The sequence below is a fragment of the Panthera pardus genome, unplaced genomic scaffold (assembly GCF_024362965.1).
Source record: "Panthera pardus isolate Hobbes unplaced genomic scaffold, ASM2436296v1 HiC_scaffold_12, whole genome shotgun sequence".
NCBI lineage: Eukaryota > Metazoa > Chordata > Mammalia > Carnivora > Felidae > Panthera > Panthera pardus.
This window is the reverse complement of record NW_026526677.1, coordinates 25,599,055-25,615,864: the sequence shown is the minus strand read 5'-3', so window position 1 is coordinate 25,615,864 and position 16,810 is coordinate 25,599,055. Positions and strand designations below refer to the sequence as shown.

The window sequence follows — 16,810 nt, the reverse complement described above, 5'->3', positions numbered from 1 at the left end:
GGGACCTGTCCTCATACCTCGTGAGTCTCTGGATGGTGGCCAGGCAGACGAGGGCTCAAGTCCCAGCTCTATCGCTTGCTGGCTGTGTGACCCGGGGCTGACGACCTGACTTCTCTGAGACTAACTTTTCTCACCTGTGAGGTTAACCGAGCTCACAGCCATGGAGCACTTGGCATGTGAGGCGCTTAGTCTCACGTGAAAGGCCGCAGGTGTTACTGGCAGGACAACGCCCTGAGACGGACACCTGCAGAGCCCCAGAGTTAGAGACCCTCTGCCCACTTCCAGCAACATATCTTCACGGAGCACCATCTAGGGCACTGGGGATACAGCAGTGACTAAGCAGAATACAGCTCTGCCCACCCACAGTTACATTTGAGTAGGAAAGAGAGAATTCCATACACAATATAGCGGACGGTGACACGTGGTGACAAGTGCTGTGAAGACAGATAAGGCCAGGGGAGGGGCTGGATGGAGAGGCTTAGCGGTGGCCCGGAAAGTCCTCCCACTAACACTGACCTAGGAGCAGAGACTTGGGTGGGATACGGTGTGAGAGATGCAGATGCCCAGGGAGCGGCATACAGAGCAGAGGGCATAGCAAGGGCAAAGGCCCTGGGGCAGGTGCGTGCTTGGTGTGTTCTGAAACCACAGAAAGGAGGCCACTGAGTCTGTAGCATAGAAGCTGGGAAGGGGCAAGAGTGGAGGCCATGGGGAAGGTTCGGACTTTGTACTGAGTATGTGGGAAGCTGCTGGAAGGTATTGAGCAGAGGATTCACATGAACAAAGGCATTTAGCTTCTAGAAGGACCGCTGTGCAGCTAAGGGAGAAAAGGCTAGAGGGTAAGTGGGGGTGGGGCAGGGATGCCTGTGGCTGGGACAGGGGTGGCCGTGGTGGAAGGTGTGAGACTAGGACCAGGACGAGGACCTGCCAGGGGCTGCTCTGTGCTTGTGAGGATCAGCTGTGTCTTGTGCTCCCCTTTGAGGAGTCCTTGTCCTGCCGGCTGGGACGCTGGGATGGGAGCATCAGCCCCCCAGTGTATGCAAAACAGGTCTCCCTTCCCCCTGGGGTGTGGGGGCCCAAGTTGTTAGGATTTTCAGAAATCTCCGGAAGTGGTGAACTCGTTCATGGTCAATAAAGCTCCTTCTTGGGAGCCCCTCTTGTAATGCTTCCGTTAGCAGCCATTTCCCCTAAATTATTCAGAAAGTCTGCATTCGGAAGCTCCAAGGGCGCACACTCAGCAGTTCCCTGGGTGATAAGGCCTCACGGGCAGGCGTAGCACCAGTGAGCTGATTTTGCGTGCAGACCCAGAGAGCAGACCCGGGGCGGCCCTGGGCCTTGTGCGCATTTGAATACGATCAGCTCCGGCAGACTTGTCTCGCTAGGTGTCAAGATGCCGGGGCGTCATATACCCCTCCCGACGGAAGCTCGCATTTCACGCTCAGCAGCAGCTGCACAGTCGAGGCTCCTGGTGCTTGGCCGGGATCAGTCAGTGATTGTGCTGCTGGGCCCCAACCAGCTGCGGCCTGGAGGTGGCGGCCACTGCTGCAGGAAGAGGGGCGGAGGCGTTTGCTTCTCAGCTTCCACCTCTTACGTTGGCAGCTGCAGCCACAGAACTCCCCCCCCCCCACCCGGCCCCCGGCAACAGGGCCAGGGATGCCCCTATCTGATTTGTGAAGAGACAACTTCCAGAATGTCGGGAATGTGCTGTTTTGGAATACAATGAGTGTTCTGTCCATCCCAGGTAGCACCGAGGCTGGTGAAGTGGTCACAGCCTCTTGTGGAGCATCTCGGTGAACGTTTGCCTAATAAGAAAGCCTCTGAGAAGTCCTGTACTATAACGACCAATAATAACTAGGGTTTGCTGAGTACTTACTGTGTGCCAGATACTGTTTTAAATTTTTTAAATGTATTTTCTCTTTGTGTCCCTAGTCAACCCTACGAGGTGGATTCTACTATGACCCTGTTTCACAGATGAGGGTTTTGAGGTGCAGAGAGGAGAAGTAACTTGACCTAGGTCGCACAGCTCATAAGTGACAGAGCTGAGAATTGAATCTAAACACTTGGGTTCCAGAGCCTGCGCTCTGAACAGCTACCAAGGGACTAGTTTGATTTGTTCGATCCAGTTTTCCTCACACCTGTTTGACCAAGGTCCCCATTTTCACGGACTGTCTCTCGCCATCTCACTTACTCTGGAAGACTCTCCAGAATATGTTGACCAGAGTGTAGGATGCAGTCTACATGGGAGCTCTTGGAGAAGGAAGACAACCCCACTGCTGGAGCACTGTGGTGGGGTGGCAAACGGGCAGGCAGAATGTGATGGATTTGGGCCTCAGACTCCTGAGTGCAAATGCTAGGTGTGCCAGCTATTTGCTGTGTGACCCTCAGTACGTTACTTAACCCCTCTGGGCTTCAGTTTTCCCCTCTTGAAGATTGGCAAGACCAGGCTTCACTCAGCTTCAGAGTTCCCCTCGTCTTCTTATTCAGTGTTTGAGTCTCTCTGTAAATGAGGAGATTGTGAATGATCGTGTTCCAACGTCAGTTTACAGATAGGAAAAAGTACTCGGGGAGTACCTACTTCTTTACAAGATTGCGTGGCCCTGAGGAGGACTCCCAGGAGAGAGCCTGGCCCTGGGCCACCAGGACTGCCTCTTGAGAGCGTGTGAAAAATGAAAACGAGTCACGGGTGAAGAGCAGGGGTTCCGGACCCAGACGCCTGGGCTCTTCCCGGTTTCTCTGCTGGGAAGCTGTAATGGTAGTCGTGAATGATAACTGAAGCTTTGGACCAGTGGGCACGTTCCTTGACATCCCTGTGTTCCCATTTCCTCATCTGTAAAATGGCCTGCTTCATAGGATGGCATATTTGTTTCCTGTGTTCACCGTAACAGACCCCCACAGACTGGATGGCTTAAAACAACAGAAATGCGTTCTCTCACTGTTCTGGAGGCCAGGGGCCTGGGGTTAAAGGATTGGCAGTGTTGGTTCTTTGTGGAGGCTCTGAGGGGAGTCTGTCCACGCCTCTCTCCTGGCTTCTGGTGGCTGCTGCAATTCCAGTCTGTCCTCGGCTGGGGCAACAGTGACTTCAGTCTCTGCCTCCATCTTTCCATGGCCTTCTCCCTCATCTTGTTTTGTGTCGTCTCTTATAAGGACACTCATTGTGGGATTGAGAGCCCTTCTAATTCGGGATGATCTCATCCTGGGGGCTTTACCTTAATTATATCTACAGAGACCCTTATTCTAATAGATCACATTCTGAGATTCCAAGTAGACATAGCTTTGGGCGGGGGGACACCCTGGAACTCTTCCTGGCCTGAACGTGGATGTGGCCGTACGACTGGAGCCCGGAAGCAGAGACTGGAGAAGTGCTGCCCAGCAGAAACTGAGCACACGCGCTGGCTCCATGGGGGCAGAGAAAAGGAGAGAGTGCAAGGCAGCCTGAATGTGCAGACCCGGGGGAACAGATGACCAAGGAGAGTTGGGAGTCTGTCGTAAGAAATTGCACCAGTGAACACAGGCCACTGACTTACTCAACACTGTGTTGGGCACCAACTGTAGCATGGTGGACAGAAGCAAGCCTGGGCCCACCCTCGCGGCTCTCAGGGTCTGCTCGGTCTACCTGAATGTTGTTGTTGCATCTTTGGTAATAGGAAAAAAAAAAGGCAGCCTAAATGTACATCTCATCAGCAGAGTGTTAAAGTAAGTTGTGATGCGTGTGTATAGTGGGATACTTCACAGCTACTCTTTAACAAAGGTGTGGGTGGGTGAGGAGAGATGTCCACATGCAGAAATATCTGGACAGCAGGAACGAAAGTGTGTGTGGGCACCCACAGAGAAGTTTTGAAGGATTTCCACTGTGGGTCAAGAAACTAACAGCCAGGGGCACCTGGGTGGCTCAGTGGGTTGAGCGACCGACTTCGGCTCAGGTCATGATCTCGCGGTCCGTGGGTTCGAGCCCCGCGTCGGGCCCTGTGCCTGGAGCCTGCTTCAGATTCTGTGCCTCCCTCTCTCTCTGCCCCTGCCCCACTCATGCGCTGTCTCTCCCTGTCTCAGAAATAAATAAACATTAAAAAAAAAAAAAAAAAAAGAAAGAGAAAGAAACTAACAGCCAGTGAGCAAAGTCCGAGCTGCTGCCTGTTTATGTAAATAAAATGTGATTGGGACACAACCGTCCTCATTCACCAGTGTATCCTCAGCCGCTTTTGTGCTACACCAGTAGAGTAGTTGTGACTGAAACTATATGACCCACAAAGCATGAAATACTACTGTCCAGCCCTTGACAGAAAAAGTTTGCCAAGCCCTGGTTTACACCAAACTCTTCAACTGTTTTGTCCTAGTAGGTTTCGGGGCTGGGGTGTGTGTGTGAACATTTCTATTTTGCTTTTAATTTTAATGGATTTTTATAATCAGAAATAAAGCTCAGTTTAGAAGAAAAAAAAAAAAGCATAAGGGACGCACCCTACCTGATTTTGAGACTTACTATAAAGCTCCAGTTATCAACATACTTAGTGGCATAAAGATCGGTATATGGTTCAGTCAAACAGAATAGAGAATCTAGAAGGAGACCTAGGCTTGTATGGTCAATTGATTTGCAACAAAGGTGCCAAGGTAACTCAATCGGAAAGGGTAGGCTTTCAACAAATGGTTCTGGAACAACTGAATATCCAGAGGGAGGGGGGAAAAGAACATTGAACCATAAACAAAAATTAAGTTGCAGTGGATCAGAGATGTAAATGTAGGAGCTAAAGCTGTAAAATTTCTTCCAGGCAAAGATTTCTTGGAGAGCACACACAAAGCAGGAAACATAAGAGAAATAATTAATATAGTAGACTTCATAAGACAAATTTTAAACACTTTCTCTTCAAAAAGGCACTGTAAAGGAAGAGACAAGCCACAGACGGGGGAGAAAATATTTGCAAAACACATTTCTGGAAAAGGGATTGTGTCCCAAAACGGACAAAGGATTCTTACTCCTCACCAAGTAGCCAAACGACCAAATTTTAAAATGGGCAAGAGATGTAAATAGACACTTCAGCAAAGAAGACCTGCATATGGTGAATCAGCACGGGAACAGAGGCTCAGCGGCATCATTAGTCCCTGGGAAATGCAACCTAAAACCTCCGTGAGCTATAACTACACGCCTATCGGAATGGCTACAATTCAAGACTAGCCACATTAAGTCCTGGTGAGGATGCAGAGTGGCTGGGGGAAGGGAAAATGCTGCAGCCGCCCCGAGGAAACAGTGTGAGAGTTTCTTCTAAGAAGCCTACACTCCCCGTAGGACCCAGCAGCCTTACCCCTCAGGTATAAACCCAAGAAATACGAAAATATTTGTCAGCACAAAGACCTGCATTCCAGAAACCGGAAACCACCCAGTTCCCGCTCTCAACACAAATTGTGATCCCTGCGTACAACAGAATGCTACTTGAATTTAAAAAAATTTTTTTAATGTGTATTTATTTTTGAGAGAAAATCTCAGACAAAATCTGAAGCAGGCTCCAGGCTCTGAGCTGTCAGCACAGAGCCCGACGCGGGGCTCGATCTCAGGAACGGCGAGATCATGACCTGAGCTGAAGTCGGACGTTTAACTGACTGAGCCACCCAGGCACCCCAACTCCGCATTTTCAAAGAGGGAACCAGGAATATGGATGAATCTCAGAAGCATCATGCCAAGTGAAGGGAGCCAGATACAGCGGGCTATGTACTGTATAATTCCAGTTACATGACTTTCTGGAAAAAGTGAATCTCTTTGGACAGAACACAGATGAGTGTTTTCCAGGGGTGGTGAATTGACAACAGAGGAGCACAGAGAACTGGAGGGATGGAAAGGTTCTGTATCTTGTTTGTGGTCGTGGTTATGCAGCTGTTTCACTTTGTTCAACTCTAACTGCGCATTTTGAAAGGGTGCATCTGAGTGTGTGTAAATTATATATACTTCGATCAACCTGACTTTTTAAAATATATAATCTGGAGGAAAGTATACTTAAAAAAAATTTTTTTTTTATAAAAGGCACACAAGAGTTGGTTTTTCAGGGGAGTGACAAGGAGTCGGTCTGAACAAGGCAGTGAACATTCCAACAGAGTCCAACAGGGACTCTGAACTCCGGGGGTCAGGCTTGGATGCCATTCTCAGGGCGTGGTGAGCCAGTCAGGGGTCTCAAGTGAGGGAACAATGGTGAGGCATGAGCCCCAAGGGGTCCGTACGTTACAGGGAGAGAAGGAAGGGAAACCAAGACGTACAGTCAGCGTAGGCAGTGACAAAGTTGGTTGACGGTAGGCATGGTTTTAGAACGGATAATACAATGCAAAGAGAAAGAAAGGGGTGAACAAATCTCTCTTACCTCGGCCCTCCATGCTGGGAGCTCCCAGCGTTACCAATTCTGTGTGTCCTAGAAACGTTCACACAGTCTTGCTCCTGGGTGGCTCAGTCGGTTGAACGTCCGACTTCGGCTCAGGTCATGATCTCACCGTCTGTGAGTTCGAGCCCCACATCAGGCTCTGTACTGACAGCTCAGAGCCTGCAGCCTGCTTCGGATTCTGCGTCTCCCTTCTCTCTCGGCCCCTTCTCCGCTCACTCTCTGTCTCTGTCTCTCTCTCTCTCTCTCTCTCTCTCTCTCAAGAATGAAAATTAAAAAAAAAAATGTCCCATGCATTTTTTGAAATGTGTATTTATTTTAGAGACAGAGTGTGAGCAGGGGAGGGGCAGAAAGAGAGGGAGACGCAGAATCCGAAGCAGACTCCAGGCTCTGAGCTGTCGGCACAGAGTCCGACGAGGGGCTTGAACCCACGAACTGCGAGATCGTGACCTGAGCCGAAGTCGGCCCCTTAACCTACTGAGCCACCCAGGAGCCCCTCCATGCATTCTTTATTGAACTTTGCTTCTTTTCACGTATCAAGATATCTTTCAGATGGTTCCATATCAGCGTATGTAGAGCTGCCCTGATCTTTTCGAGAGGTGTGGTATTGTATGGATATCACAACTAATGGTTCATTTAGCCCGGCCACAATTGATAGACATTTAGATCATTTCCGATATGTGTACTATTACAAATGATGCATCCGTGAACACTCACATTAAAAAGTCATTTCTCGTCTGTGTGAGTGTATCTGTCAGATAGACCCTAGAGAGCGGAATGGTTGCACCAAAGAATATGTACGTTTTTATTTTGCTGTGTATTGCGAGCCCTGTCTCCACCTGGGCTGCACCAGTTCACCCTCCCATCAACCGTGCATGGATAATTACACCTGTTTTCCCCAGACCTGGCCAGCAAAACGTGAAATCAAACTTTGCGTTGGTCAGTGTGCTAGGCAAGAAATTGCATCTCCTGGGAAATCTGATTTGCTTCTGGAGGAAGGAATGGTTTAGAAGCAAAGAGACACCCAGTCACGAGCGCTGGCTGCTTTCGTGCCTCCCTCAGGCCAGACAGCGCCTCTCCGTGAATTAGAAAGAGGCCCTCCTCCTCTGGACACCTGAGTGCCATCTGCCAGAAGACTGTGGTGATAACCGTACAAATCTGAGATGACTCTGCGGCGAAGACACCCCCTGGAGCTGGGGACAACACAGCCTGCTCTACCCCAGGCATGACGGGAGCTGCTGGTGGTTTTGAGAGCACCGTGGTCTCCGGGTAGTAACCAGATTGCCTGCAATTAATGTAGTAGAAACAGCGGATACAGGACAGGAATTCCAGCTGACAGCGGAGCAGAGGGCATTGGCTTGAGGGACAGCCAGAATAAATGGAAACTTCATTATCCATGGATTATGCACTTAGAACTCAGGTCCCAGGCAACTGTGATATTAGTAATTTGGCCAGCGGGCTCATTAAGCTCTTAAGAAAAGTGAATCTAGTTAATGAATTAATACAAGATGACATTTTACACACCGAGCAGAAACGAGACCGGGCACCACTGAGTTATGTAACATCATAATTTCTCGAGTGAATGTGATTGCTGCTTCTCGCCTGCCAAAGTGGGCAGATCTGGAGAGAGCCTGCTTTCGGAGACACAAATGAGCCTGCTAAGATCTGCAGTCGTTTCCCATTCATTTTAAAGCGCTCCCTCTTGTGTTCTTAAAACTTCAAGTGGTTACACGCAAGGTAGTGTTTTAAAATCTCTGGACCCATTTGCTTTCCTGAGGAAAATCCACCTGCTTTCGTGTTTTAGGAGACATATCGCCCTAAAAAGGAGCTCATTCAATCCTTACCCTCTCTTCCATTCTTACTGCCCCCCGCCCCACACACCCCCCTGCTAGAGCGAGGCTTCTCCAGCCTCTGCCTCTGGTCCAGAGAAGTTGGTGAGGAGAATGGAAAGAATGTGAACACTCAGAGTTAGCATTATCCAGTTGGGGATGATGACAAGTTCTGGGGGTGGATGGTGGTGAGAGTTGCACAGCTATGTGAATGTACTTAGTGCCAGTGAACGATGCCCTTGAAAAGGGTGAGAATGGCAAATTTTATAAGTTACATGCATATTTTCCACAATAAAAAAGCAAGAAGGACTGGCATTAACTGAGGGCAAACACTTGCCAGGCACTTCACCAATATATTGTATTTTACCTTCCCCGTAATCCAAGGATTCGGCTACTCTTTTTCCCACCACTGCCACTGCCGCCATTTTAAACATGGAGGCAGCTGGGGCTCATGAAAGTGCAGTTAAGTTGCTTCAGCAGCAGCTAGAAGTGATGTCCCCAGAGGGGCACCTGGGTGGCTCAGTCGGTTAAGCGTCCGACTTCGGCTCAGGTCATCATCTCGCAGTTCGTGAGTTCAAGCCCCGCGTCGGGCTCTGTGCTGACAGCTCAGAGCCTGGAGCCTGCTTCGGATTCTGTGTCTCCCTCTCTCTCTGCCCCTCCCCTGCTCAGGTTCTGTCTCTCTGTCACTCTCAAAATCAAATAAACCTTAGAAAAAAAAATGTTAGAAGTGATGGCCCCAGGATTCAGCCCCTCAGCTCTGTGCTTGACATCACAGAATGAAGAAGATATTTTCTTTCAAGCCTGAATTCTGAAACATACACACATAGAAGCCCCCACCCGGCTTTTAGTTATCTAAACTGAGAGCAGACAGTACTCCAGCAGCACCCCAGATGGTCACAGCTAATAGACTCGAGAAAAATCCCAAAGTGCCTCCTTCCCTCAACTGTCTGCAGCACACTTCTGCGTGTTGTCTGACACCTTACTTGCATCTTTCCGTAAAGTTAATCATTGAAACAGCGACCTACAGGAACATCGTAGCTTTTCGTTCATGTTTCGTTCATGTGGCCAGAAAGAAATGAACATAAAGCCTGGAGCTTGAGGGGGAAAATCTTCACGTGTCTCAGATTAGGATTGTTTGGGGGAATTGAGACGTTTATATCAGGAAAGGAGAGAAGGTAGTGTGTTCCCCAGCACATGGTTGTTTTTGTTTTTTGGTTTTTTTTTTAATGTTCATTTTTGAGAGAGAGAGGGAGACACGGAATCCGAAGCGGGCTCCAGGCTCCGAGCTGTCAGCACAGAGCCCGACGCGGGGCTCGAACCCACAAACTGCAAGGTCATGACCTGAGCCGAAGTCGGACGCTTAACCGACTGAGCCCTCCCACCCAGCGTGTGGTTTTTTGATGGAGAAGTATCTGGGTTCTAGGCCTGGACGCTTCTACTGGCATCGTATGTGAACTTAGACAAGTTAAATCACCTCTGAGCCACTCTGCTGTCTGGAAAATAGGAATCATAAAATACTGATAGCACCTGCCTTACCAGGGTGTGTGAATACATGTTTTTTTTCTGCTGAGCTAAAGGCATTTATTGAGTGCCTGCTCCGTGCCCGGCACCATCCCGCACACTGGGGATGCTGTGATGAACAGGACGGGTGTACATCTAGTGACAAGGGATTGGGAACGCTTGGCCCAGCTCCAGGGCACAGGGCCCGGGCCACTGGGGTTGCTGCTCCCGCTGCTACTTTACGTCTACGTTTTGGCGCCTGTGGACCCACCAAAACCTCACTGCTTCAGAGGTTGGACGCGCACAGGGGGTGATCACCAGATTTGCTCACTTGGGCTGTATTTAGACTATTCTTCCAGCTGGGCCGCAACAGTGGTAGTCGTGGTTCTTCTGCAGAGACGAGTAGTCCCCAGCTTGAGACACCACTCTGGCTTCCTAGGGCCAGCTTGGACCTTGTCTTGTTGCCACATGTGTTCTGCTGACCGGAAAGCCCCTCACCTGAGAGTGTGAAGCATGGCTTGTTATACACTTGGAAAGGCGGGGTGGGCCACCTGCCGGGGGTAGGACACGTACCAGACCGTTGCTTGCAGACTCTGAGGAAGTGCTTGCAGATTGCCTAGCGAGTCTGGTTAGGGGGCCGCAGGACAGAGCTTTAGGGGCAGGGCTCTGATGTCAGATCACTGGGCTCAGATCACACACACCGCTGTCTTTTCCTAACCCTGTGACCCTCATTAGGGGACCCAACTCCTCTGAGATCCCCTTTCCTCATCTGAAAAAGAAGGCAGTTACAGCATCTAGTTCATGGACTTGCTGTGAGGCAAGTAGATGGAATAAAGCATGTGTCTGTATGTCTCGAACACGCACCCCCATAGGGGCACAGTGTGTCAGCTGTTCTGAGTGCTCGATCGTTATTCACACATTCCATGCTCCCGATTGCCCAGGGGATTGGTCACTCTTACTATCCCCATTTTACAGACGAGGAAATTACAGCACAGAGAGGTTGGCCACTTTCCAAGGGGCACATAGACAGTGAGTTCATTCATTTGTTGAATGAACGAACGAATGAGTTCCAAAGGGCACAGAGGCTGGGACTTGAACCTTGTCTGGCTCCAGGGTGCATGACGTCGGCCTGCACCATGCTGGCTCTCTATCTTGAAAGCTCCAGATAGGGCCTGGTGTAAAATAAGCACTCTGCAGACAGAGGGAGCCCCAGCCAAACCGACCCCTGTTCCTCATAGACGTGATGCTTCGAATTCCCAGGGGATTTCCAGCCCCGGGCAACCATTCATCTGTTTTCTGTCTCTATAAATTTGCCATTCCTGGACATTTCCTATAAATGGAATGATACAGCATGTGTGCATCTGGCTTCTTTCGTCTGGCATAATGGTTTCGAGGTTCACCCGTGGTGTCACATGCATCAGTCCTTTTCATGGCCAAACAGTATCCCGTCGTGTGGGCACCCCACATTTTGTTTATCCACTCACCAGTCACTGGACACGATGGGGTGGTTTCCACATTCCGGCTGTTGCGAATCGTGTTGCTCTGAACGTTTGTGTGCGTTTCCTGGGACTGACTCTGAAGCAGAAGGTGAGCCGGGTTGGTAACCTCCCTCCTCTTTTCTCCCCTCTGGGGTTTCGCAGAACCAGGCAGTGGGCAGGTGTTTGTGACCTCAGAGAACCAGCTCGTGTACTACCCCAGCATCACCTACGCCATCATCGGCAGCTCTGTCATCTTCGTGCTGGTGGTGGCCCTGCTGGCCCTGGTCCTGCACCACCAGCGGAAGAGGAACAACCTCATGACGCTTCCGGTGCACCGGCTGCAGCATCCCGTGCTGCTCTCCCGCCTGGTGGTCCTGGACCACCCCCACCACTGCAACGTCACCTACAACGTCAACAACGGCATCCAGTACGTGGCCAGCCAGGCCGAGCAGAACGCGTCGGAAGTGGGCTCCCCGCCCTCCTACTCAGAGGCCCTGCTGGACCAAAGGTGCGTGCTGGGTGGCAGAGCCTGGGGGAGGGAGGTCACCGTGGGGAACGCGGGACAGGCGCACACACCTGGGTTCCGGGTGCCTGCCACGAGCCCGCGCTCAGCAGCAGACGCGACAGCAGTGTCTGGCCTTTACCGGGTCCTGGCAAGACAGTATCATCTCATTTACTCCTCTCTGCAAGCCACTGGGGGAGGTTCATTATTTGCCTTAGTTTTACAGACGAGCACACGGAGGCTCTGGGATGGTAAGTTACTTGTCCAAGGACATAGACCTAGGATCCTGGCCAACTCAGCCACAACCGATACATGTTCAGACCATGGGGCCTCACCCGCTACTCCAGAACAGCGGCCAGTGGCCATATTAAAGGTGGTTCGTACTGTTGAACCAATGAACGAATGGATGAATGAATGAATGAATGAGTTCCTTGCTTGCCTTCATTTATAAAATTAAAGGAGTAGAATAGAGCACTCTCAAGCTTTTTAAAACAACAGGACCCTCATTTCAAATGGAGTTGGACTGGAAAGCCCAACAGAGAAAGTCAAAAAGCAGAATTCTGTATGGAAGCAGGTGGTAGGCCTCCCCACCCTCCCCTCCCTTCTTGGGTGACCTCCAGGGTGTCCCCAAGAACCCATTTGGGAAGTTCACTTTGGCTCTCAGAGTCAAAGAAACAAGAGTGCTCTCTTCCTCTGAGCCCAGGACTTACCGGGTGTGGCAAGAGGCCTTTTCAAGCTCTTGTGCCCGGGCTGACTGGGCTCCTCTCGGACCCGCTCCAGTGGCAGCTCTCGTATTTTTTAAACTTTGTTTCTCCTTCTCATAAAAGATAACCGTCACTTGAGCAGGCTGTGCTTAAGGACATCATTGCAAATAAGTGTCCGAGCCCAGGACCTCACTCACCACTCATAACCTCTTTATTTGGACCCTCCAACGCAGAGTAAAGTTTAAATTGCTGAATCTGGAGTCGGAACACCTGGGTTTCAATCCCAGAACTGCTGCTTACTAGTTATTTGTGGTCCTCTGCAAGTCACTTAATGCCCCCTTGCCTCAGTTTCCTCCCCAGTACAATGGCCTGCCCTTAGTGTTCTTGTGAGCACTAAATAAGGTAATGAAAGTAAGGCAGGGGGGCACAGTGTCTGACTCCCAGTGAGCACTGCAAAATAGACTCTTCCGTTAAGTTACCGCCCTGCAAGCTAGGTGTCATTATTACCCCTTCTGCAGAGCACCGAGCCATTGAGAAGATACCCTCTCGCCCAAGTCCACATCGCCAGTTCTTGACTTTCAGTAAGAACCCCAAATTCTGTGGACCGTCAGAGGTTCAGTCTTGAGCCACAGGGCCCCTCGCTGGTGGAGCCAAGTGTCCCCGCCAGGCCGCCCAGGACAAGGCAAGGGGATGCTCGGCATCCTCGACCCGGAGCCACCCAAAGGATATGGTTTGGACACCTGCCCGTGCAGCACGAGCCAGCCAGAGCACACTGACCTTTGTCCGTTCCCTTGGTCTTGTCGCAGACCAGGGGTCCTCCCAGAGCCCGGAGAGCCGCCCCACCTGGGGGACACATCAGCATCCCCCAGACCGGGGCGGAAGGTGGGGCGACTGCCTTGCCTTGGCTCCTGACACGTCGTCCTCCCTCCCCTGTCCCCTGCCTCTCCCACCCCATCCTGCCTTCTTCTTTGCAGACCCGCGTGGTACGACCTTCCTCCGCCGCCCTACTCCTCCGACACTGAGTCTCTGAACCAAGCGGACCTGCCCCCTTACCGCTCGCGCTCCGGGAGTGCCGACAGCGCCAGCTCCCAGGCGGCCAGCAGCCTCCAGAGCACGGCAGACAGCGGCCACGGCCCGGGGCAGCCCGGCCCCCCGGAGAGCGCCGCGGGGCCCAGGGACTCCGCGCCCAGCCAGGGCACCACAGAAGTATAAATCTGGCGCTTCCAAAGTCCATGTGGGTTAATCTGCTCTGACTTGGTACCATCCTAACAACTCAGCTCCTGGGGAGCTCCTCAGGGTGCCTCGAGGAGGGATTTCGGGTGTCAGCTGTCTCTCCGTCCCCTTCCTACCCCCTCCCCCCACCCCACCCCAGATTTCAGGGATGTTCTTTAGAAGGAGACCTGGTGTTTTTCTGGCCTCTTGGGCGACACGATGTGTGATGCCATCTTTTCTGGGAGGTCACTCGTCCTGTGGGGCCCAGGAGCGTGAGCTCACTTGCCACGTCATTGTGTCATTGTTGGAATGTTGCGGGCAAGGCAACGTAAGTTTGCAGGCGGCCGGATAGAGCGGCATTTGAGGAGTCCTGGGGAACGCAGCGCTCCTGTGCCGAGTTGGATGTCCAGAAGGGTGGGAGACACCAGCCCGAGTTCCCCGTGGCTGCTACCATACAGCTCCGTGGGAGGTTTGGGTCGGATGATCCTCCAGGAGGCCGTCGTGGATGGCTGCCCTGGGAAGAATCCAGGCGAGCACCAAAGCCTGCCTCACACTCTCCTGCGCGCCGCCCTAGGTTCGGCCGAGGCCGCGGCCAGAGGAAACAGCCATGAGTTACACCCTTCCGCAATCACCAGTGGCCTTTTGGTTCTCCGAGTGACTCTGAACCATTTACTTGATAGATTCAGGCTTTAAAACCTTCCCCAAGAATCCTCGTGTTGAGGGTTTTTCTCTGCAACGTCTGTCATCAGCCTCATCCCGGAACGGGCAGGGGGCCTCTGCCATGAGTTCACCCGAGTTCCCAGCTCTTCAAATGCAGGCTGCCGAGAGCCTGGGCCTGCTGAGGGCCACAGCCCTTCTCTGGCTTCTGGACCGTCCCCTTCCTGGCTGTGACCTTCCCGGAGCCAAGGGCTGAGGACCCCAACTTGAATTAGCCAAAAATCTGATCTGGTCCTCCGTCCCTGTAAACCACGCCCATCTGTGCCCATCCATGCAACTTTCAACACTAGCTTCCAACGTCACCTTAACACCCAGAAGTCATCTTACCTGTGCGTTTGGACTTGAGGACACTGTGGTTGATGACACACGTGAGAATGTTCAGGACCTCCCACCAGAGCTCCTGGGTCCCTGTGTTGCACACACTCCCCTTCCCAAGGCCCAGATACCAGCGTCCTGATTTAGGATTAGGGCTAGGGTTAGAGTCAGGGTCGGGCTTCTTCTGACTTGCCATAGTTTCTCCTCTAAAAGACGTGGACGGTAGATAATTTGGAGTCAAGATTTGCCATTCGGACTTTTTTTGTTGTTTTTTAATCTCTTAGAAATGCATTTGAAACAGTGTGTTTGTTTTTTCCCTTCTAGTTAAGGGATTATTTATATGTGTATAGGAAAGCTGTCTCTTTGTTTTCTTTTGTTTTTCCTTTAGTGAGGTCCAAAGAAAGATACAAAAAGGAGATCACACCTTTGTCCCGCTGAGCCCTGACACCGGGTCACTGCAGACTGACCTGTGTGCCTGGCGTTCGTGCATTGTTGCACTTTGAGTTATTATTTATCAAGTTCTTGAAGGTTGCAGAAGGAGGGATGTCTTTCTCCCTCAGTTCAGAGCCTCTGTGTTTCTGCTAGTGTTTCTCTTTCTCTGTGCCCAGCTAGCTGCAGGGCCCGCTCCCTGGAGATATAGTGGGTAGAAATGTAGGCGTTATTTGGCAAGAAACCACCCTGATGGGTCACAAAACTGGAACCAGGCGGAACCACTCCAGGCAGCGCTCACCCTTTCAGGACTTCTTTCCGCAGCAGAAGAAATTTTCGGTAACCTCTTTGATGCTAATTTAAATGGAGCCTGCAGGAGTGGGGGACGAAGTGGCATTTAGTGATCCTGTTCTGTGGACTTTTTTGTTTTTTGTTTTTTTTTTAACCATATCCAAAATATGTTACAGGAAAGCTAGCGACTTGGTGATTTCTTTCTTTCTAAGTTAAAGAAAAGGAGGCTAGTCGTTTCTGTCTTTCATTTTTTAAATAACACTTGAGTTATTTTCCAAGTACTCTGATAAAGAAAGAACTTACGATGGTAGCCAGAGTGTGGTAGGAACTCTGGCTGAACATTTCATCTCCTGTGAGTCAGAATGGCTTTATTTCTTCTCTCTTTGATGGGCCCATGCTCCTTTCTGGTATTTTGGAAGTTGTTTAGAAGAAAGGATTCTAATTTTAATTAATTGTGCAGTGAATTAATCTCACTCGCTTTTCTGCTTCCAGGCATCTTAGGAAAAACAAATGGTCTTAGTAGATAAGAAAACCTATTAATGTTGTTGTTTTTTTAAATAAACACAGGGACATTTTTATTATAGATTTGATTTTTTTAATGAATCTTTTTAAAAATATATAAATAGGGCACCAAAGCTACAGGGGTTTTTCCTGTTTTTTCCCTCTACTCAAAATGGCAAATAAGTGGCCAGCAATATTTTTTAACTCCTTTCCATCCAGAATATTTTTTTATACATTGCCTAAATCTACACCAACCAGGAAACCGTCTCTGTGCTTTTTTCTCAGATGAGAGCAGCGAATTCTTTTTATTTTAGCATTAAAATTAGCAGCACTGTCATTGATAGCTTACCCCCCGATTCAGCCCCTACTCTGAAACTGACGTCTTTTTTAAACATGCAACAAAGTGGTTGATAAATAGTGCGTGATGTTCAGAGTTGATGCAAACTGGAAAGTTTGTGTGTGGTTGCTTTTTGTGTTTTGGTTAAGTTTTGGTTTGGGTTTTTGTTTTTGTTTCTTAATTTTTATACTTTTAAATAAACTTGCAGTTTCATTCTTTCTATTGGTGTGAATGGTTCTTAACCCACGTTTCTCCTCCGTGGCAATATAACAAGTGCATGGTCACTTCTTTTGGCTTCTGCAGTGAATTTATGCCATAATAAAATGAGAAAAAAGGAAGAGTATAGTGATGGGACCTCAAAATGTGATGTGGTTTATGGATTCCATAGCCCGTGTGGCTAAGGTGCAGAAGTGAAGTCATGGACACCAGTTAGTATCCTCGGCCCATCAGAAGATGGGCATTAATTGCCATTACTGTGGTGCTGTTTGAGGGAAAAGGGCAAGTGACTGACAGCTGTAACAGAGTCTGACCGCATATTCAAGGGCACACCACAGTTCTTGCACAGGTAGGCTGGTTGTTAGTTTTGAACCCCAAATGGCTCAGACTGGCCCTACCAGTGATGGTAACATCTTTGTGCTCTTTTAAAAA

General features: G+C 50.1%; 1 protein-coding gene across 4 annotated transcripts in view; it reads left to right on the top strand.

Moving 5' to 3' along the window:
• LDLRAD3 (low density lipoprotein receptor class A domain containing 3) overlaps positions 1 to 16,382 on the top strand; it is a 242,096-nt gene extending 225,714 nt beyond the window's left edge. For all 4 annotated transcript variants that reach the window (XM_019470123.2, XM_019470119.2, XM_019470121.2 and 1 more), the window contains 2 exons: positions 11,317 to 11,662; positions 13,335 to 16,382. In XM_019470123.2, coding sequence (XP_019325668.2) covers positions 11,317 to 11,662; positions 13,335 to 13,572 — 584 coding nt within the window. In that variant the 3' untranslated portion in view covers positions 13,573 to 16,382. The remainder of the gene's footprint in view (positions 1 to 11,316; positions 11,663 to 13,334) is intronic.
• Positions 16,383 to 16,810: the final 428 nt, after the last annotated feature.